Source organism: Macaca mulatta, chromosome 1 (assembly GCF_049350105.2).
Source record: "Macaca mulatta isolate MMU2019108-1 chromosome 1, T2T-MMU8v2.0, whole genome shotgun sequence".
NCBI classification, from domain to species: Eukaryota; Metazoa; Chordata; class Mammalia; order Primates; family Cercopithecidae; genus Macaca; species Macaca mulatta.
In genome coordinates this window covers 225,762,681-225,784,436 of record NC_133406.1, presented here as the reverse complement: position 1 = coordinate 225,784,436, position 21,756 = coordinate 225,762,681, and the positions used below count along the sequence as shown (strand labels likewise).

The window sequence follows — 21,756 nt, the reverse complement described above, 5'->3', positions numbered from 1 at the left end:
GAATTCCCCCAACCTGTGTGTTATGGAAAGCAACCCTCGCTCCCATGAGCTGTGTCCACACAAAGCCAAATGGGTAACTGACCAGAGAGCTTACTACACACAGGCAGTCCACATAATTCAAACCCAAACCCCAGTTTCTTCACATATATATGTAAGTTGTTTTGCAAGAAGGCAAAACCCTCACATTATCTCCTCACTGTGAAGTTTGCGCCCACGTGAAGCAGATGCAAACAATTTCATAAAACGGCAACCCAGTTTTATGCAGAACCATTGGAAATCATAAACTGGAGTAAATTGAGGCTCACCAGAGTCTTGAAATTATCTGCTTTGTGAGGAAGACTAAGAATTCAACAAACTTCAGCATCTACAAACATCATCTGCAGACATCATCTTAAACATTTTAATCTACATCCTGTCCCTAGTCCTTTACATTCCTTAAATAACTATCTTGCTTCTGTTGGGTCCTTCAGGGCTGCATATGGGAGACAGGGAAGCCTGTTTTTTGCAAACAGCTGGACCAAACTGCCCAAAACTAAGAGAAACTTAATTCTGAGATTTAAAAAAGAAATCATTTAAGCTAAGCATCTTTATTGGACTCAAAAACAATTTTTATAAACAAGTAAATGAGAACTTCACATTTTCTGAACCTTGAAGGTTTTTCCTCAATTTCATTCTTTTAAAAATACCTTTTAAATTAATTCAGCAATGTTCTTAAACAGAGCAAATTGACAAATATCAACTGAGTGTCTGTTCTGTGCAAATCTCTCTGTAACAGCTTGCTGGCTTTACATTCTCCAGGGCTCCCTGCCTCCACAGCACACTGGTTTGGGGGCCCTGCATGCATCTTTTCTCTGCACCTTGGCTGGTTGGAGCAGTTTCAGTAGAGGGGTCCTGATTGACCTAACATTTCAGAGAACATGCACAGAGCATAGTCCTTCTAAATCAGGGATTCTCAAATTTCAGTGAGCAGCACTCCACTGGGTGCTTGTTTACATGTAGATTCCTGGATCCCACCCCAGAGATCAGTGTTGTCTGTCCAAATTGGAGCCCGGGAATCTGTATTATTAACCTAGGCCCCAGTGGTTCTGATGCTGAAGGTCCAGAGTTGTGCAGTTGTGAGGTGACAGCCCAGACCACAGAGATACTTACTATCTGAACTCTTTCCCTAGCCCTGTCCAGGAGCCTTTGGAGAGGACATCTCTCCTCTGGTGACCCCATCAAAATGGCGACATCATGATCTCCCTGTCAGTTTCCCTAAAGTACAGTCACAGGCGACAACACTGGCCCAGCAGCTATTCTGCCAAGTCATCTGTGAGATGGTGCGGGGCCTCGGGAGAGAGGACCACCAGCCCCTTCCCCTGTCCCTCACCCGCTGTCTCCAGGGGCCCTTTTAGGGGTGAAGCCCAGCCCCATCTCCCTCGCAGCTGCTAGTCTGTCCTCTTCCAAGAGGCCAGCGGCGCCCGCCACGGTTCACCCTAAGCAGGGGTTTGTGCTCCTCAGGTCCGCCTCGGAACCCCTGCAACCCTCATTGAGAACGCCAGTGTTTAACAGCGAGTCGTCTCCATAGCAACCGACAGGGTGTCACAGATACAGGATTATGACTTCACGGCGTGGGGATTCCGGAGAAGGGGGTGGGGCGGCACCCCTCCTCGCCCCCCTGCCCCCCGGCAAGCCCCGCTCCTCACCCAAGCCGCGGCGGAGGAGCCCTCTTCCTTCCCGCCCGGCCCCGGCCCCCAGCCGGACCCCTCCCGCTCAGCTGCTACAGCGGGCACCAAGAGGGCAATGGCTTTCCGTCGCGCTCCCCAGCCTCGCGGGGGGCAGACGACGGCGGGCGGGGCGCGCAGAGTACACTCGACCCCCGGCGGCCGGGAGCGATCACGCGCACGCCGCGCGGGTCCGGGCCCGGGGGCGGGGGCGGAGGCGGGGCGCGCGGTCCCCGCCAGGGCCCAAGTCCCACCTTCGGGGGCGGTGCCTGGCCCGGGGAGTGTCAGGAAGAGGAAGAGCGCGGCCGGCGGCGCTGCGCTGTGAACAGGGGCCCGGTCAAGGCGAGTGCCGTGCGGGCCACCATGGCCACGGACGAGCTGGCCACCAAGCTGAGCCGGCGGCTGCAGATGGAGGGCGAGGGCGGCGGCGAGACCCCGGAGCAACCCGGGCTGAACGGGGCGGCGGCGGCGGCGGCGGCGGCGGGGGCGCCCGACGAGGCGGCCGAGGCGCTGGGCAGCGCGGACTGCGAGCTGAGCGCCAAGCTGCTGCGGCGCGCCGACCTCAACCAGGGCATCGGCGAGCCCCAGTCGCCCAGCCGCCGCGTCTTCAACCCCTACACCGAGTTCAAGGAGTTCTCCAGGAAGCAGATCAAGGACATGGAGAAGATGTTCAAGCAGTGAGTGCCCGCGCGACCCGGCCCCCCGCCCGCCCCACTACCCGGTATCGGGCCCCGAACCCCCCGATCCCCGGATCCCGCGCCGACCCAGGACCCCAGCAGTCAGCCAAGCTTCCCCGAACCCAGATGCACCCGGGTTAGGGACCCCGCGTCCCCTTCCAGATCTAGACCCGGCATCCCACCACGCACGTTAGTCTGGGGGACCCCCGGGCCCTGGCACGCGGCGGTGACTCATATTTGTGCTGCCTCCGGTACACCATAGACGCACCCACAGAGTTGGGGACCCCGAACCTCCTTCCAGATAATCGCCAGGCCCCGCGAGCGCACCCCCACTACCACACGTGTGGGTCCCGGGCCCCCCACCCTGTTAGTGGCGCTTCTCCACCACCCCACAAGGCACACACCGAGGCTGAGGACTCAGCGGCCTTCCTTCCCCCATCCCAGCTGCTCGCGTTCCCCACCCCCACCCCAACACACGCTGGCCAAAGACACCCACCCCAGTGACCCTGGACACCACATGCCAACCACATTCCTTTCCTTAAGGTCTTTTCATTTCCTCTCCTGATCTCAGGTCTCCCTCAAGGTGGGTTCTGGGCAGGGATTCCCCCAACTTCCTCTCCAGTTATTTAGCATCTACCAGCAAACTGGGGGCGAAGACTTGCCCTTCCCATCTCCACCCACTCATTAAAAAGGACCCAAATCCTTCACTCACAAGTGGTCTCCCTAGGAAGGGACCCCTCGGCCCCTGTTCCCCCTCTGCAGGCGTGTAAACCTCACTCCAGTCGTCCCTGTGGGCCCAGTCCCCTCTGGGCTTGGAAGGCCTCCCTCCTCCTCCTGCCCGCCCCACCCCCCTGCACCCAGCAGCTTGCAGTCACTGCTCACCTGCTTCTGTCACAAGGCCCCCATCTCTCCTCCCCACTCCATATATCCCCTTCCCTCCCCACAGGAACCCCCAATGTCCCACACCCACCCTAGTCAAAAGGGGCCCCTTCCTATGTGACTTGCCCTGTTACCCCCATACCTACCCTTTATTCCATCAGATTCCACGTGCTGTGCCCTCACCAGGGTAGATGGGCACCCCCAGGCCTGTGGACTCATCCCCCCTTCCCCCCACAAAAACAGTCTTAATGTCTCTGTGGAGGGACTAGAGAGAGAGGGCCCAGCTCCCTCCGGCCCATCCCTGGGTCCCACTCTGTTGGGTCTAAGATGCACAGCCACTCTCTCCCAACCATGTGTGTGCCCAGGGGGTGGGGAAGGTGCCAGTGCCCCTCCCTTTGGTACCTGTCCCCACCTCCTGTTCCCTGTCCCCCTGCCCCTGGCTCCTGGAGAGGGAACAGCCTCTGTTCCACCATCTGGGTGCTGGTCGGGAGTGGTTCTGGAAGGGGATAGAATTGGCTTGAGGCTGAGTCTTGGGGGTGAGCCAGGAGGTCTAGCCCACCCGGCACAGGCAGCCCAAAGCCGACGGAGCAATGCAGCAAGGCCGGCTCCCCCTTGGCTGGGCAGGAGGTGGGGGCAGACCTCACCATATGCAGCTGTCAGTGCCCAGACATCAAGCCGGAAGCCCAGGAAGGGGCGTTTTGCAACCGCACAGTTTGAGAAAGGCTCTCCCCTGCTCAGGACAGCTTGCCGCAGCTTCTGCATTTGGCCCCAAGGCAGGGGGAAGGATTTCTGGTTCCCAGTTGGGGGTGACTGACGAGTCCCATGCTTTCCCAAGGTCCTTCTGGGGGAACATCAAGTCCTTGACCCCCAGCCCCTCTGAACCTCTGAGAAAATCCCAGGGCGCCACCTCCTTGACTCCAGGCTGTTTGGTTGGAGTTCTTCTAAAGTTTCTTCCCAGCCGAAGACTGGCGAGATTGGGAGAGCAGGATTTCCAGGCTTCCTGAAAGAGTAGCTTGAACACTCCCGGGGCGGGCAGATGCAGGGGTGGGTATGGATCCGTGTCTGTCACTGCCCCCATCGGGGAGTGCAGAGCTGATTCAGACACCGCAGAGATCCCTGTGCTGATGGTGCCGAGGCACTCACCAGGTCCTTCAAACAGCCCCGTGACACAGAGCTCTTCGGCACCTTTGTGCAGACAAGGAGTCTTAAATAACTTGCCAAGACCACACAGCTAGAAAATGATAGAGCCTGGATTCAAACCCAGGTCTGTGACTCCAAATCCTGGGTTCTTCTCCTTCTGGGTTTCCCATCACAGACATCTGCTTTCATGTTGGAAAACCTCCAACACCTGCTTCTATGCTCCTGGCGGATTGTCCACTCATGTCCCCACCTCCAGCCACAGTCTCTGCTTTCCCCCAGAGCCTGCCTTCTCCTGGGCTTCCATAGCTTCCCTGCCCACTGGCCACCAAAACAAAGGTGGAGCTGTTGTGGGAGAAGCCAGACACTTCAGATGAGCGGGACTTGGGAGGCTGCAGTATGGTTGGAAGTGGCGTGCAGCTGAGGGAACAGTCTGCAAGCTTCATCTGCACAGCAAACTCACTTTTTTTTTACATAGGCCGTTTCTAGTTTGATGAGAGGTACTCTGAGGGAGACTGAGGGCACCTGGACCCCTCCAAGCTACCTCTTGGCGCCAGCACTGCTTGCCAGGTTTTTGGGAGGGCTGATGGGGCAGGCAGGGGCCAGGAAGCTGAACCTCTAGGGAAGCAAGTGCCGCCCGTCAGGGCCCGGGTGAGGGTGGAAAGCTGCAGATTGTGTATTCAAGGAAACAAGGCTTCACTGTGCCAACCGAGCCCAACCCCGCCGCCAACAGACGGACTCTCGTGGAAGACAAAACCCCTGTTCTGCTTACGCTGTCCGAGTGGGGCTGCAGCCTCCTGGGTCCAAGCAGGGTCCCCGGATCATAGCCAGGGCATCAGAGCCAGGGCTCTGGGGAGAGCAGAGGGTAGGGAGGAGGGGAGCCTGCCCTCCTGGGAAGCCAGTCACCAGAGCAGAAGGCAGGAGACCATGAGGTCAGCAGGAGAATGGGAGCCGGCCTTTCCTTGGGGGCCAGGAGCAAGGAAGCTGGGCCTCCGTCCTAGCCTGCATGTCCTCCCTGGGCCTCAGTCTTACCCACCTGTAAAAGGGGCAGGCTATCCCTGATGACCCCCAAAGGTCCTTCAGCCCTGACCTGCGTATGTCTGAGGGGTCCTGAGTGCTTCTGGATGTTGGAACTGCCTTCCAGGGCCTTCTGGTCCACCCATCTATGTTGATTCAGCAGGTGCTTCCCGAGGCTGGAGATCGATGGGGAAGAGAGGGGACAGGGGGGAAGGTAGACTCTCAGCCATCACTGCTGTCACACCTAGAGTCATTCAGCTTCCCCCTGAGAGAGACCTGGAGGGTTGACTCCAGCCCCTCCCCCCGTTTTACAGAAGAGGGAACCAAGACCCAGAAAGGTGTGGCGGTGACTTGCTCGTGGTTACAGAGAGGTTTTCAGTGAGGCTGAAACCTTGTATGGTGAGGAGATGGTCCCAGTGTCTCAGGGTGGGGCTCAGAGGACATGAGACATTTAGAGTTCTGGCCCAGTGCCAGGCACAAGGAGGCCCTGCGTCTCCCTGGCCCCGGCAGCCAGGACTCCCCGTCCCCCTCCCCGTGCGGCCTCAGGCTATGTCCAGCACCTCTGATCTCCCAGCTGCTGCCTCCCTCTCTTTGCTCCTCCAGGGCTGGCTCTGGAACCCTCCTGTCAGAGAGGCAAATAGAATGGCCCTGGAGAGCCTCAGGGGTGCTGACAACAGCCTAGGGGGTGCTCTGGAGGGTTTTGTAAGTCGAGACCTGCCGGAAAGGTATGCAGCCGTGTAATTCGGAACCTGCTGTGGAATCTGAGGACGATGCCCTAGATCCCTGTCTCCTGCCTAGCCCAGCCTTGCAGGCCCTGTCCCCACCCTCGTCCCCAGCCACTTCATCTCAGGATACCTTGCATCAGAGACGTAGGCTTTCCTTCCTTGTGGCCAACTCTTCCCTGCACAAGCTCTGGAAGCATCCCACCCTCCTCTCCACCCTCCACCTCCAGGGACACAGCTCTCCCAGGAGCCCTTCCTGGACACAGTCGGCAGGGCCTCTGGAGTCTGCAGCCCTGGGTTTGAATCCAGCTGTGGGCCCTGGAGCCCTTCTGAGCTTCTGTTCCTCACCCTGGAACAGGGAGGACAGGGGACCCACCTCACAGGATTGGGTACGGCGCTTAGCCCAGTGCTTGGCACAGAGCAAGTCGTTACTAAATGACTGTCACCGCCATCCCCAGCTCAGCATACACCCTCTCCTGGGCCCCCTCACAGGGCCCTGGCATTGGTCATTGCGGCTGGCTCAGAGCCAGCTCCACAACACCCACTGGCTGCCTCCACTTAACCACCAGTGGAGCTTCCGGCCTGCCAGGTTGTTGACAACCCTTTGCTCTGGGCCCCAGTGACAGGACCCAAGGTTAGAGCCCCCCTTCTCTCCTGCTGAACAGCCACTCTGATTGACAGCTACATATGGCTTTGATAAATAACAAAAAGAGAGAAATGAATTCATTATCACCTAGTTACAGGAAAGGCAGGTGGCACAAAAAAGGGGAGAGCAAACAACAGCTCTGGAGGGTGCACAACAGGGATTCCCGTCTGCCACCACCCAGCTGGGTTGCTCCAGGCAGACAACTCAGCTTCTCTGAGCCTTGGTTTCCCCAGGGGCTTAAGAACCTACCTGGTAAAGTTCTGAGGATTAGGTATAAAAAAGCTCTGGGTCTTTGTTAAGAGCCCATCATGGTGTCTGGGCCGTTTGCATGATAGATGATGTTTTTGAAAAATGCAAGGTTCACGCATGTGATCATTCTTCCAACAGATATGTTATTAAGTTTTTGTGCTACAAGATCCAGAGAATTAAATGAATCAAGTTCCTGCCCTCAGGAGGCTTACAGTCTTATATAGAACAAACGTGTAGAGATTTAGGGGTAGAGAGGATGCACCCACAGGGCTATCAATGGAAGGTTTCCTTCTTTATTTCTGCCATGAGGACCAAAAGTTCTCACGCATCACACCATGCTGATGTTCTCTTTGCAGCCAGCCCCTGCCTCTGTGCCCCCTCCTTGTTAAACAGAGCCACTAGTTCTAGCCATTCCTGGAGGAGCCTGTGTGTATTATTTAGAGAACGGAATTGAATTCTCACACCAGCACAATGAGATTGATACTGTCTTTGTTTTCCTTTTTTTTTTTTTTTTGAGATGGAGTCTCACTCTGCCACCAAGGCTGAAGTACCGTGGCATGATCTTGGCTCACTGCAGCCTCCGCCTCCTGGGTTCAGGTGATTCTCCTGCTTCAGCCTCTAAGCAACTGGGACTATAGGCACACACCACCACACCTGGCTAGTTTTTGTATTTTTGAGTAGAGATGGGTTTTCACCGTGTTGGTCAGGCTGGTCTCGAACTCCTGACCTCAAGTGATCTGCCTGCCTCAGCCTCCCAAAGTGCTGGGATTACAGACGTGAGCCACCGCTCCCAGCCTGGTACTATCATTTCTATCCCCATTTGACAGATGAGGAGACTGAGGCTCAAGGCAATTGTCACTTGTCTAAGATTATATGAACTGACAGTGACAGGATTAGAACCGGATCCTCCTGCAACGAGCCCCTGGAGGCCAAGTGAAGCTGTGTTTGTGGGTGGGGCTTGGGGGAGCCTCCCAGAGCCTTAGAGAGGTGGAGAGGTGGGGTCCTTCACCTGCAGCTTAGGGTCAGTGGGTGGGGAGAATGCCTTGCACCCCTGGGGAGGGAGGATTTCCCGGCCTCGGCCCTTACTCCGTTCCTCCCACTTCCCCTCTACATCAGTGTCTGAGTCACCTCTCCTTCCCCCACACCCCCAACCCAGGACTTTTGGTTCCTCTTTGGTCCACCCTTCCTGCCTTCTCTTCTTCGGCCTCCTTGCTCTCCTCCACGCCCCCTGGGTCCAAGGCCTGGGTGGCTTGGACTGGCTTCCACTGCGAGAGTCTAGGCTCTAGGACAGCAGGCCTTGCTGCCTCAGGGGATGTCGGAGGTCCTTTCTACAAGGCCAGCCCCGCCAGCAGAGGCAGTCACTTGGCAGCCTCTGCAGGGAAGGTCCGCACACCCTGGAGCAGCTGAGTTCCCCTGACTGCCGGGCAGCCTTCTCCTTGGCTGACTTCCGCTTTTCGAGGACAGCAGAGAAGCAGGGGTCAGTGCCAGAAAGGTGTGGCCAGACGGAAGCCGGGCCACCTGGGGAGTCCTGAGCCATCAGATGCTTCAAACCAGGTGCTTTGCCTCCCATTCGGTCCTTTCTTATCCTGCAACATTGTCCTCGCCCATTTCACAGTTAAGGAGACTAGGCTTTCAGAAGGGTTACGTGACTTGTCCAAAGTCACACAGCTAGTGAGGGGCAGAAGCAGAATTTGAACCTGGGCCTCCCTGGCTCCCAAGTCCTCTGAACCCTTACAGTTGCCCAAACACCAGCAGCAACACCGCCCTGGAGTATGTTAGAAATGCAGACGCGCAGGTTCCACTCCAGATGTACCAGACTGTAATCTGTGTGTTTTTTTTGAGACAGGGTCTTGCTCTGTCACCCAGATGGAATGCAGTGATACGATCATAGCTCACTGCAGCCTCAACTTCATGGGCTTAAGTGATCCTCCCACCTCAGCCTCCTGAGTAGCTGGGTCTCTAGGCACACGCCACCACATCTGGCTAATTTTTTTTATTTTTGCAGAGATGGGGGTCTCATTATGTTGCTCAGACTGGTCTCAAACTCCTGGCTCCAAGCTACCCTCCCACCTCATCCTCCCAAAGTGCAGGGATTACAGGCATGAGCCACCACGCCCAGCCCATAATCTGCACTGTAACCAGCTTCACCAGGTGTGCCCACTGATGTTTAAGAAGCGCTAAGCCGCGGCTCAGGCCCCCGCACAGCCGTCTCCCCACTGCTTCCTGAGGTTGACTTAAGGTTATCCTTAGGCAGGTGACTTTGTCTGTCTGAGCTGTAAGAGGATAAGATGAATGGAGTAAAGATTGAGTTACATTATAAACACTGGGTTATATTAATATTAGGCATTCAATAAATATTCTTTATAATCACTATCATAACAATAATGATTATGAAGAGCAAGAAGTGAAAGGGGGCGGTTGGCAGGGAGTGCCACAGGTGCGGTGAGATGTTGTTGAACTCCAGGTTAGGATGCCCTTGAGCCCTGACAGCCCCCCCAGCAAATTTCGTGGTGTCTCCCTCTTTATCCTCCATGGGGGAGCCCCGAGTGCCACACTTGTGTGCTCTCTATCTATCTCTCCATCTCTCTCTCTCTCTTTCTCCCTACCCCATACCCCGCTTAGCTGACCCAGGGCAACAGATCAAGTGTGAGATTCCCAGATAGGACTAGAGGAAGTGGCGAGCGCTGGGCTTTCCCCGTATGAGTCAGGCGGTCTGGGGGTGGGGACGTGCAGGAACTGGGGAAGCCAGGGGGGCCTGAGGGCTCCTGAGCCCATACCCAACACGCACCCCGTCCAGTTGTCTGTCTTCCTGGGACCCGCATGCCCAGAGGGGCCATCAGCAAAGCCTGGGATGGGAGTCAGGAGAGACAGAGTTGGGGTCCCCTGTGCTCCCACCTTCCCAAGTGCAGTGGCTGCGATGACTCTGCTTGCTTCTGCCATCAGAACGTGCAGCACAGCTCGGGGGGACCTACATGAGGAGCAACTTTCTTTCTTTCTTTTTTTTTTTTTGAGACAGAGTCTTGCTCTGTCACCCAAGCTAGAGTACAGTGGAATAATCTTGGCTCCCTCCGGCCTCCACTTCCCGGGTTCAAGCGATTCTCCTGCCTCAGCCTCCCTAGTAGTTGGGATTACAGGCCTGCACTACCACACCCAGCTAATTCTTGTATTCTTAGTAGAGACAGAGTTTCACCATGTTGGTCAGGCTGGTCTCGAACTCCTGGCTTCAAGTGATCCGCCCACCTCAGCCCCCAAAGTGCTGAGATTACAGGCATGAGCCACTGCACCTGGCCGAGGAGCAACTTTCTAATAGTTCCAAAGCCAAGATGGGCCCCCTTAGACAAGCAATGAGCTTCCTGCCCTCAGAGGTATTCAAGGCACTAAACAAAGAACTACATGAGGAATCTGATTTTCAGGAAGGACTGAATAAGATGGCCTCCAATATCCCTTCCAACCCTGAAGTTCACTGCTGTGTACCCATCGGCATCAGGGCATAGCATAGTCGTTAAGAGTGCATGTGTTTGATCAGGCCTGATTCAGAGCCCACCAACACCCTCGTCACCTATGACCTGGGCCAAGTGGCTTCCCCTCTGAGCCTCATCTCCTTGTGGGTTAAATAGGAATGTTCATGCCGCTTCATGGACTTCTTGTGAGAATCTGATGCGAAACACCTGGCATCGCGCCTGGCACATAGCAAGCGCCCAGCAGAGCAGCCAGGAATGATGATAGGTTATGACGTGTGGCTCGCCTGTGCGCAAGGCTGGGACGTCTGCACTATGCGTGGTTGACGCCTCCACTGCCTACCCCTGTGACCCCCTAGTTATCAGAACTGGGAGAGAGGCAGGGGCAGGGAAGCAACCAGCTGGGGACCATGCTCACCCCAAAGGGGAAGGGTTGTCCTGGGGGGTAACCCGTTGCTCCACTTTCAAGAGGGGGATGGGTGGGGATTTCATTCCCAGCATCCAGGGCGCAGCTAGCTGCTGAGCCCTTCCTGGCAAGAACAATTCAGGGGGAGGCAGATAGGAATGCAGGCACAGTGCCAGGCCCCACAGCCTCCCTCCGGTGCTGGAGAAAAGTGCTGAGTTCCCAGGCTGGGTGCTTTCTGCCAGTCCTGCCGAATGGCATTGGCCTTCCCAAACAGGCACCACGCTGGGCTCTCAGTCCAGCCTCCGCTGGCCCTTCAAGCTTGAGAATGTGGGACCCTCCATGGGACCAGGAAAAAGAGAGGGGGCCAGGGAGGAGAAGAGCTTCCAGCTGTTGGAATCCTGCAGTCTGCTGGCTGTGTGACCCTGGGCCAGTCACTGCCCACTCTGGGCCCCAGTTTCCCTATGTAATGGAAAACGGGTAGACCAGGCTGTCTGGGTGGATCTTGCGGGCTGACCTCTCTTTTTCTGGATGCTCTAAGCCAACTGCAACCTCAGTTCCAGCTCAGGGAGAAGGGCTGGTGGGTGAGAGGGCCCCTAGCCCGGGAGATGCCTGTTTCCAGCCATCGTGGAACCTCGTTCTCTCCTGTGCTGCCAGTTGTCCCCCACCCCCTGCACACACACACCGGCACCGTGAGAGTGTTCCCTCCAACACCAAGGGAAGGTTCCTCGCTCCCTGAGTCTCCTTTCTCCCTGTTCAAGGGCTCTGTCCAGCGGCCGTCTGTCTTTCCACCTCCCAGAGATGCTGGGGCTTTGCGTCAGGCCTAGTAGGGGAGAAGTGAGGACTTCAGAGGAGGGCTCATGCTGGAGGGATCCCCTGGGTCGTCATATCCACCCCTGCCTCCAGGCCAAGCCACCACAAGCCCTGCCTCCCAGCCCTGTACCACCAATCAGGACTGGAGCCTGTGGCAGAGGCCAGTGTATTTTTTAACATTATTTCTAATATCATCACCCTTTTTATATTGTATGTGTGAAGTATATGATGTGTATATGTGACACACACAAACTTCTCAATGTAACAACTACTATTATGATGATGATAAAATTAACAGGTTTTAAGGACGCGCTATGAACCAGGCATTTTATATCTGTAATCTCGTTTTCATTTTCTCTTTTTTGTTTGTTTTTTTAAAAACAAGGTCTCACTCTGTTGCCCAGGCTAAAGAGCAGTGGCTCGATCAGGGCTCACTGCAGCCTCAACCTCCAGGGCTAAAGTGAGCCTATCTAGAAGCTGAGACCAGAGGCATACACTACCATGCCCAGCTATTTATTTATTTATTTATTTATTTATTTATTTATTTATTTGAGACAGTGTCTCACTTTGTCGCGCGGGCTGGAGTGCAGTGGCACAATCTCAGCTCACTGCAACCTCTACCTCCTGGGTCCAAGCAATTCTCGTGCCTCAGCCTCCCGAGTAGCTGGAATTACAGGTGCATGCCACCATGCCTGGCTAATTTTTATATTTTCAGTAGAGACAGGGTTTTACCATGTTGGTCAAGCTGGCTTTGAACTCCTGACCTCGTGATCTGCCTGCCTCAGCCTCCCAAAGTGCTGGGATTACAGGTGTGAGCCACCGCGCCCGGCCCTTTATTTTTTTTATTGAGATGTGGTCTCCCTATCTTGCCCAAGCTGGTCTCAAACTCCTGGGCTCTAGTGATCCTCCCACCTCAGCCTCCCAAAGTGCTGGCATTATAGGCGTGAGCCACCGCATCCAGCCTCATTTACTCTTTAATAATCTTAAAGGTAGATGTTAGGAATAATAATAACTGGTTTTTAGTATCATAGTAGGCGTGTATGAAGTGCTTCCTGTGGACCAGGCTCTGTGCTAAGAGTCTGCTTATATCGTCTGTTTTAATCCTTGCCTCCATCCTGAGATGAGTTCTTTGATCTCCATGATGTAGATGAGGAAACTGAGGTCTGTGGGGTTAGGTGACTTGACCAGGGTTATTCTGCCAGCAGGTGGCAGAGCTGGGGTTTGGACCCAGGTCAGTCTCAGCGGAGTTGATGTAACCACAAACCCTCAAGGCCATCTTCAATCAGGTTGACCCTGGAACCTGGCTGATCCCCTGCACTAGACCACATCAGAGCCCAGGGCACCGGGCAGATGGCCACTCTCCAGGAGTCTCTTGGGAATGGCCTCCTCCACAGCTACCTCTGGGGGCTTCACCTCCCACCCCAGCACCTGGCCTCTCCCAGCCCCCATCACCTCCTCTTGGTGATGGACTCTTTGGCACCACAGCCAGCTCCTATATTGTCCCCCTGGGGGCCAGAGCCTGCCCTGGATGGAGCCCAGCCCCAGTAATTGATTGGCCCTTGATTGATAGAGGCGGCCGTTCAAATCGTGGTTTGAGCTGCGGCCCAGCCAGGCCTGGGAGCTGCCAAAGACAGAGGGATCCACAGCCCACGTTTCCATCCAAGTTTGGACACTTTATCTGCACTTCCTCTGAAACTGAGCTGCCCCTGGCTGCAGAAGAAACCCATGCACTTGAGCAATAAATAAAACTGGGGCTCAGGGAGAGGCATGTGGGACCCAGGGGCTGGGACCTGAACCCCTGACCTGCTGGTTAGGGGGCTGGTGGCCCCACCGATAACAGCCCTTCTGACCTAATCCGGACCTGGAGGATCGCTGAGCACAGGGGTTGTAAAGAGAAAGCGCTGCCCTGTCAGGAGATTAGTGGAGGTGATTCAATCTTGTTTTAGTGGCGGCGACGGCCATTTATGCAGCTAGCTCTGTGTGCTGGGAGCTGTGCTGAGTGCTTGACAGGGATGGGCTCAGTCATTCCTCACAGTGGCCCATGAGGGAGGCCCCCTTGCAGCAGGGTTCTCAGCCTCAGCACCACTGGCACTTGGGGCCAGGTCATTCCTTTTTTTTTTTTTTTTTTTTAAGGCAGAGTCTCGCTTTGTCACCCAGGCTGGAGTGCAGTGGCACAATCTCAGCTCACTGCAACCTCCGCTCCTGTGTTTAAGTGATTCTCCTGCCTCAGCCTCCCAAGTAGCAGGGATTACAGGTGCCTGCCACCATGCCCAGCTAATTTGTGTATTTTTAATAGAGACGGGGTTTCACCATGTTGGCCCGGATGGTCTTGATCTCCTGACCGCATAATCTGCCCGCCTCAGCCTCCCAAAGTGCTGGGATCACAGGCGTGAGCCACAGCGCCCGGCTGGCCAGGTCATTCTTTGTGGTGGGGCCACCCTGTGCTCTATGGAGCTTCCCTGGCCTCCACCCACCAGATACCACCGGCACCCCCCGCCTCATGTATGACAACCAAAAACATCTGTAGACATTGCCAGATGTCCCCTGGGGGGCACATGCACCCCAGCTTAAGAGATGCTGCATTTTGTGGCTGAGGAGCCCAGGCAATTTGTCTCCAGAGCCCGATTGTCATCGCTGACCTTCCTGGGAGCCCGAGGTCAGAAAGTGTCAGGGGCTTTGCTTTCGTGGGGGGCACTGAGGAGGGGAGTCCTCCTGACTTGGCTCCGGAAAGACTGAGTCCCTCACCAGGTGCCCCTGCACAGCGCCGTGGTCATGTGGCACCTGCCCAGCCCTCCACCAGGCAGCAAACAAAGTCCAGAGATGACAGGAAGGACCTCCGCTGTGCCCCCCAGAGCCCCTCCAGCTCCAGGTAGAGGCTGGACTGCAGCAGCTTTGGCCTGCCTGACCCTCTGAGTCCCCACCTTCTACTGCCACAGAGGTGGCCACTGCCCACAGGGGCTGCTGGCCCATCCGCCTCCACCCCAGCCCTCACCCATCAGTGGGGCAGAAGGCCCCAGGACCCTGTGTTCCCTCCAGGAATCCCAAGACCCATCTTTTCTGTGCTGTGTCACTTCCAACCACTGACTCACTGGCTGGTGAACTATTTATACCCCTCGCACAAATGCTCCCCTCGCGCTCCAGGCAGCCGTCTGTGCTCTGCAGCGGCCCCAGGACACACAGGGGAGGGGCTGGATACAGAGCAACTGTGCAAGTTTATGAGTCCAGCGGACCTAGTCTGGAAGCCCAGCTCCCTCCTTACTGCTGTGTGACTGTGGGTGGGTCACTTAACCTCTCTGAGCCTTGGTTGTAAACTAAGGTTATTAGGAGGATTAAGTAAAGTAAGCAGTTCCCTGCATGAAGACAGATTTCAGTACCTGGTTGCTATTAGGTGTGTAAAGTACCCCTAACTAGAGAAGGCGAAGGGAGCTGGGAAGAAGGTGCACAAATGAGACATCTTCACGCAAAAGCTCAAGCGCCCAGGACATAGGGTTCTGGGACACAGGCCCCTGTGTTGTGCTGCTGTCACCAGCACTGTCACCCAGCCAGCTCAAGGCCTTGGGGACTGCATAAGGCTTCTTTAGGTGTAGAAAAAAACATTTTGACTGGGCAAAGTGACGCACGCCTGTCATCCCAGCACTCCAGGAGGCCGAGTGGGAGGATTGCTTGAGCCCAGGAGTTCGAGACCAGCCTGAACAACATACTGATACCCCATCTCTACAAAACAATTACACAAATTGGCCAGGCATGGTGGCATGCACCTGCAGTCCCAGCTACTTGGAAGGCTGAGGTGGGAGGATCGCTTGAGACCAGGAGGTAGAGGCTGCAGTAAGCTGTGATCGTGCCTGGGCAACAGTGACACCCGTCCTAAAGTAAAAGAAAAAGAAAAAAAGAAAAGCCCATTTTACCAACTCAAGGATCACTCTCCCCAGCCCCCATCTTGTCTTCTTCCCACACTGTTCCCAGAGACCGGCAGGGCAGGTGTTTGGTTGGTAAGAGAGCCCAGCTGGGCAAACAGCGCCTCGCCCTCTTTCACCAGGCTGTGTGCTCCAGGAACCAGTGGTGCCTTCTCAGCCAGGGAACAGGCAGAGAGGCCACCTAGGCTCTTACTACACAGAAGCCAGTCAAGAGAGACTTGCCTCCAACCCCATCCCTGTCTCTGCCAGGTTGTGGTGGTAGAAAAAAGAGAACCTGAGTGTGCAAGGCGGAGGGGAGGTATCTCTATCGCCCGATGCTTGTTCCTGGCTTCCCCACCGCCCAGCCAGTCTCCGCCACTCCCTGCAGCACTGCGCCACACTTCCCTGAACACACCCAGGCCGCCTCCTGCCACCTGGCACTGCCCCCTGTCCCCCTCCTGCTCTGTGCCCTCGACAAAGGCAGAGACCCTGCCTTAGATACCCCTTCATTTATTCACATCTTATTTCTTCATTACACATTTTTGAGCACCTACTGTGCTTTTTAACCTCCTTCCCAGTACCTAGGGTAAGCTGGTGGGGGGGGCATGAAATAGACCCCCCAGTACAGAGGGTGCTGAGTAAGAAGAGTCATTTATCACATGGAAAGAGGGCACCTTCCACACCCACGCCACATCCCCCATTCCAGTGCTTCTCAACAGGGAATGCTTTTTTCCCCCTGGGGACATTTGACAATGTCTGGGAGACATTTTTCGCTGTCACAACTCAGGAGGGATGCTACTAGAAACCTCCCACAATGCACAGGACAGCCCCTACGGCAAGGATTTATTCTGTCCAGATTGTTTAAGGTCTGAGGTTGAGAAACCATGCCCTTGCCTGCAAGGTTCTACCATCTAGGGTGGGGGTCAGATGTCCCCCAAGTGCCCATGGAGATTCCAGTGAGCCCGCTGGTCATGGAGGTGCTGAGTGCTCAGCTCAGAGCCTGATCCATCCTGCCATGGTATTGAGAATTCCTTCTCGGCTGGGCACGGTGGCTTACTCCTGTCATCCCAGTACTGTGGGAGGCCAAGGTGGGTGGATCACTTGAAGTCAGGAGTTTAAGACCAGCCCAGCCAGCATGGTGAAACCCTGAATCTGCTAAAACTACAAAAGTTAGCTGTGTGGTGGTGCATGCCTGTAGTCCCAGCTACTCGAGAGGCTGAGGCAGGAGAATCGCTTGAACTGGGGAGTTGGAGATTGCAATAAGCCGAGATTGAGCCACCGCTCTCCAGCCTGGAAAACAACAAGACTCTGTCTCAAAAAAAAAAAAAAAAAAAAAAAGAAGAGAATTCCTTCTCACTGCCTGGGCCATCACAGTCAGCACACGGAGGCTGTCATTTCAGCTTCCTTGTGCCTCAGGCTTGTCCAGAAGTTAGTGCTATTCTACGTGCAGGAGGCTGCCAGGCCCTGTGGTGAGTTCCCCGTCATCAGAGGTAACCAAGCAGGAGCTGAGCCACATATGGGTCCTCTGCCTGGACTGAGGTCCCTTCCGGCAGTGACGGGATGATATGTTTGGTGGGAGATGCCCTCTAGTCCCCCAGTCTCCTTGCACTCAAGCCTGCAGCCTCTCTGACTGAGCCAGTGCCAAGATGTCCTCTCTTTTTGCGTCTGCAGGTATGATGCCGGGCGGGATGGCTTCATCGACCTGATGGAGCTAAAGCTCATGATGGAGAAACTTGGGGCCCCTCAGACCCACCTGGGCCTGAAAAACATGATCAAGGAGGTGGATGAGGACTTTGACAGCAAGCTGAGCTTCCGGGAGGTAAGCCCGACCAGGGGCTTCACCTGAGGACCTGGTGGCCCGGGAGAGACCAACCCCCACCCTTTGTCAATGAATGAACGGCGTCGCTATTGAACAGCAGCTCTGAGCAGCTGCTACTTGGCCGAGTGAGGCTTCAGAGGGCCTGTTAGAGCAGGCACCAGAGAGGGTTGTGAGGTCCTTTCAGGGAGGAAGAGGAGAGAGGGACATCCCCTCCTTCACATAGGGAGCTTATATTGAGCGATTTCTGTATACTTGACCCTGTGCAGGCTCTGGGGTAGAGGAAGGCCCTGTGCTGGAAGGTTCCTTCCTGGAAGTGTAGAGGGGGAGACACCACAGAGGGAAATCAGGGCTGTGACACCGAGGAAGAGGGCCACAGCACTGGGCGACTTCATGCCCAGGATCTCACTCCCAGACAGGAGCTGGGGCAAGCCTGTTTCTCAGGGAAGGAAATGGAGGCTCCAAGCCAGACAGCAATGATACTGGACCCCAGGCAGCACAGGGTTAGGTGTGGGGACTCAAGGCCCAAGTGGGGCCCAGGAGGTCTGGCAGGAAGCATGAAGGATGCAGGGAAGGAGAGAGGTGGCAGGGGCAGGTGAGGGAGTGTGAGAGGCTGGGAGGGCAGTGCAGGGTAACAGCTTAGAAGTTAGAGAGCAGGGTTCAAATCCCTCTGATACTTTTAGGCGCTGAGACTTTGGGCATGTATTTTACTGTCTCGGAGGCTCCCTCATTCTGTCATGACACCTTCAGGACTCAATACATGGAACACAGAGTAGGTTCACAGGGGAACAGTGGGAGACAGGTAAGAGGTAGGCTGAGGCCGTGTCATCGGGAGCTGGTGTGGGCAGGGCAGGGCTGCAGAATCCCAGCATCCTGGGTGGGTACATGAGTCACCGTCCATCGTACAGATGGGCAGAGGCCCAGTGAAGGGAAGCACAGGAGCACCAAGGGGCAAGACCCAGCTCACTGCCCCCCAGTCCTTCTCTGCAGGGGAGGCCTGAGGCTGGGGCCTGGGTGTGGCCAGGGACTCCGGCTCCCCTCCCTCTCTCCCTTCCTGACACCGCGCACCTCTCTCCCCACTGCAGTTCCTCCTGATCTTCCGCAAGGCAGCGGCTGGGGAGCTTCAGGAGGACAGCGGGCTGTGCGTGCTGGCCCGCCTCTCTGAGATCGATGTCTCCAGTGAGGGCGTCAAGGGAGCCAAGAGCTTCTTTGAGGCCAAGGTGAGGAGCCCGGGGGGTGCCTGACCCACACTCCAGGACAAGGGGACCCTGGGTCGGCCCGAAGTTAATACGTCCCCTTCCCGTCCCTGCTGAGGCTGCAGAGATGGGAGCTGACTCCCTGCCAGGCTGGGCCAGGCCCACACGCTCTGTCTTCTGTCCCCTCCCACTCCTGGCTGAGATCCTTGGCAGCCACCAGAGGATGGGTGAGGGACATGTACTCTTCAAAATGGGACAGGGACTACCTTGAGGTGCCCCGGTCCTGGCACACTGAGCCGCTAACCCAGAGGACTGGGCCTTAGGAGGGAAGGGCCCAGGAGAACACAGCACTGGTTCTCCAGGGTCCCCGGCAGACACCTGCCCTACCAGCTCCAGCCTGGGAGGAAGCCTGGGGGCTCAGAGACCACCTGCATGCACAATACCCTCCCCTTTCAGCAAGTTCTCAGATGGAAGGGACACCTGTGGTTTGGTGGCTCCTGGGTCCTGCCCACCCAGGGCTCCAGCTCTCCCGCCTTGTTTCTCTCTTTCCTTGCTAAGCCAAGAACGTTCCTTCCAGAGACTGCCTCCCACCTCCCTCTGGGCTTCCGAGCATCGGTGGAACTTTTCAGGGTTCATCAGTGGCACTGGGTGGGCCACTGGGCTCCCTGGACAGGAAGCAGAGGATCAGGATGGCAGCGGCTTAAGTGACACCCTTCGAGCACCCTTGCTCTGCAGCAGCCACAGAATATACGTTCTCTCTTTCAATCCTCTCGACAACTCCATAAGATCAGAGTTATTGGGTGCCAGGTTCTAGTGAGGAAACTGAGGCTCAGGAAGGTGAATGAAGCACCTGACCCGGGGCCAGAGCTGGTGCGGTCAAGCTGTTTGTGTTGCTGGGTAGGACTCAGCAGAAGCCTGAGCCAGAAGGGACCCCAGGAAAAGCAGCCACAAGTCTGGGCACAGTGGCGCACGCCTGTAATCCCAGCACTTTGGGAGGCTGAGGTGGGTGGATCACCTGAGGTCAGGAGTTCAAGACCAGCCACATGGCCAACATGGTGAAACCCCATCTCTACTAAAAATACAAAAATTAGCCGGGCATGGTGGAGTGCGCCTATAAACCCAGCTACTCAAGAGGCTGAGGCAGGAGAATCACTTGAACCTGGAAGGTGGAGGTTGCAGTCAGCCGAGATTACGCCATTGCACTCCAGCCTGGACGACAGAGCGAGACTCTGTCTCAAAAAAATTAAAAAAGGAAAAGCAGCTGTAGCATGGAGACTCCCCCAATATACACCGTCCAGCCCTGACCCCTCACCCCCATGCCCCCACAGGTCCAGGCCATCAACGTGTCCAGCCGCTTCGAGGAGGAGATCAAGGCGGAGCAGGAGGAACGGAAGAAGCAGGCGGAAGAGATGAAGCAGCGGAAAGCGGCCTTCAAGGAGCTGCAGTCCACGTTTAAGTAGCGGGGGCTGCACCGACCGCCCTGCTCCGGCCCCAGCGCGGTGGGCGAGGGTGGCGTATGGGAGGCTGAGCCTGAATCCTTGCCTCTGTCTGATGGGACCACTACTAAAAACCTAAAAATGTCTGTGAATGGAGCAAGTTCAGGGGTCTCACGGAGATGGCCCGGCCCCTCCCCACTCCCTTCTGCTCTTTGTGAGGCCACGACACCGGCTTCCTGCCTGGCCCGGCCCTCCCTGGCAATCCCTGGGCTGTCTTGCACCCCTGACTGCCCCGCTACCTGCTCCAGCACTGCCCCTGGCCCAGCTCCTGGCCCTAGGTCCCTCCCGGCCCCATGTGCCTGCCCTCCACCATCCCCGTTCCCCGGACCTGGGAACCCCTGCCCTCCTCCAGCAGGCCGCACCGCCCCTGGGGCCCCCTGCCAGCCCCTTCCCAGACTGAGAGACAGCAGGAGATAGAATCAGGGCTGCCCCCACAGAGTGGGACCCAAGGGGCTTATTGGAGGCACGAGGGGACCCCTCCCCAGGGGCTCTTCCTCCGCCTCTGCCTCTTCCATCTACTGAAATGGGAGAGGGGGTGGGGAGCTTCTGTTCTGGTGAAGGGACCTAGGCCCCCAGCACCCCATGCTGACTTGGAGACCCCCAGATCTCTGGGGCCCAGCCAGGCAGCGTGTGGGGGCAGCTGTGCCAATCTACCTCACACGCCCACCCCCTGCCGGGCATGCCGTGGGATCCTGGGCAGGGAAGGCTCTGGGGGTCGGAGACACCGCTCCTTAGCACCCACGCAGAACACCCTGAGGGTCCCAGGGGGCTCTGGAGAGAGTGGGGTGGGAGGAAGACTTGGCGCCTTCCTAGGGAAGGAAACAAGCGCTTCATCTTGATTCTCCGAGTAGCGTCTGAGAAGTGCTTTAAGTGTGTTTGCATGCGCCAGGCGGTGGGCAGCGGGGCCCTGTCCAGCCCTTTCCTGCCATCCTTCCCCAAGTGATGTCCACCGCCTTGTCACCAGCGACCTGCCTGTCATGCCCACACCCTGAGGAAGCATGGGGACCCAGACAGGCCGTGGTCAGGCCCACGCCACCGGCCCGGTTCGGCCACAGCTTCCCATGTGCTTGCTGACATACGTGTGCCTGTGTGTGGTGTCTGTTGCTGTGTCGTGAAACTGTGACCATCACTCAGTCCAAACAAGTCAGTGGCCCTCGAGGCCACAGTTATGCAACTTTCAGTGTGTGTCATAACGGCGTCACTGCTTTTTAAACTCAATAACTCTTTATTTTAGTAAAATGTCCCAGGAGTCCTCGAAGCTACGCGGACTTGCAGAGGTTTTATTTTTTGGCCTTAGAATCTGCAGAAATTAGGAGGCACCGAGCCCAGGGCAGCAGCCTCGGCCCCGGATTGCGTTTGCCTTAGCGGATATGTTTATACAGATGAATATAAAATGTTTTTTTTTCCTTTGGGCTTTTTGCTTTTTTTTTCCCCCCTTCTCACCTTCCCTTCCCCCCGCCCCACCCCCCGCAAAAAAAAAGCTACTTCTTCATTCCGTGGTACGATTATTTTTTTTAACTAAAAGAAGATAAAATTCTATATTCTTATGTGTGTATGGTTCTTGATGGTGAGTGGGCAGGGAAATGACAAGGTCACTGGGTGTGGGGACAGTGGTGTCAGAGCCCGGGAGGAGAGGGGACCCGCCCGTGGA

The 21,756-nt window shown here is 56.3% G+C and overlaps 1 protein-coding gene and 2 long non-coding RNA genes across 3 annotated transcripts in view; 2 read left to right on the top strand and 1 right to left on the bottom strand.

Moving 5' to 3' along the window:
• Positions 1 to 1,990: 1,990 nt before the first annotated feature.
• EFHD2 (EF-hand domain family member D2) lies at positions 1,991 to 21,509 on the top strand. The gene is given in 4 exon segments (NM_001265791.1): positions 1,991 to 2,380; positions 17,269 to 17,416; positions 18,499 to 18,633; positions 19,938 to 21,509. Coding segments are annotated over 4 exon segments (729 nt in total). The 5' UTR covers positions 1,991 to 2,066; the 3' UTR covers positions 20,070 to 21,509.
• Positions 2,391 to 15,598, top strand: LOC144336124 (uncharacterized). Its single transcript, XR_013407586.1, has 2 exons — positions 2,391 to 5,812; positions 6,017 to 15,598. It is a non-coding gene; the product is annotated as an uncharacterized LOC144336124 (long non-coding RNA).
• Positions 15,311 to 21,756, bottom strand: part of LOC144336118 (uncharacterized) — a 26,628-nt gene continuing 20,182 nt past the window's right edge. The window contains exon 2 of the long non-coding RNA XR_013407576.1: positions 15,311 to 16,031. This is a non-coding gene — a long non-coding RNA (uncharacterized LOC144336118). The remainder of the gene's footprint in view (positions 16,032 to 21,756) is intronic.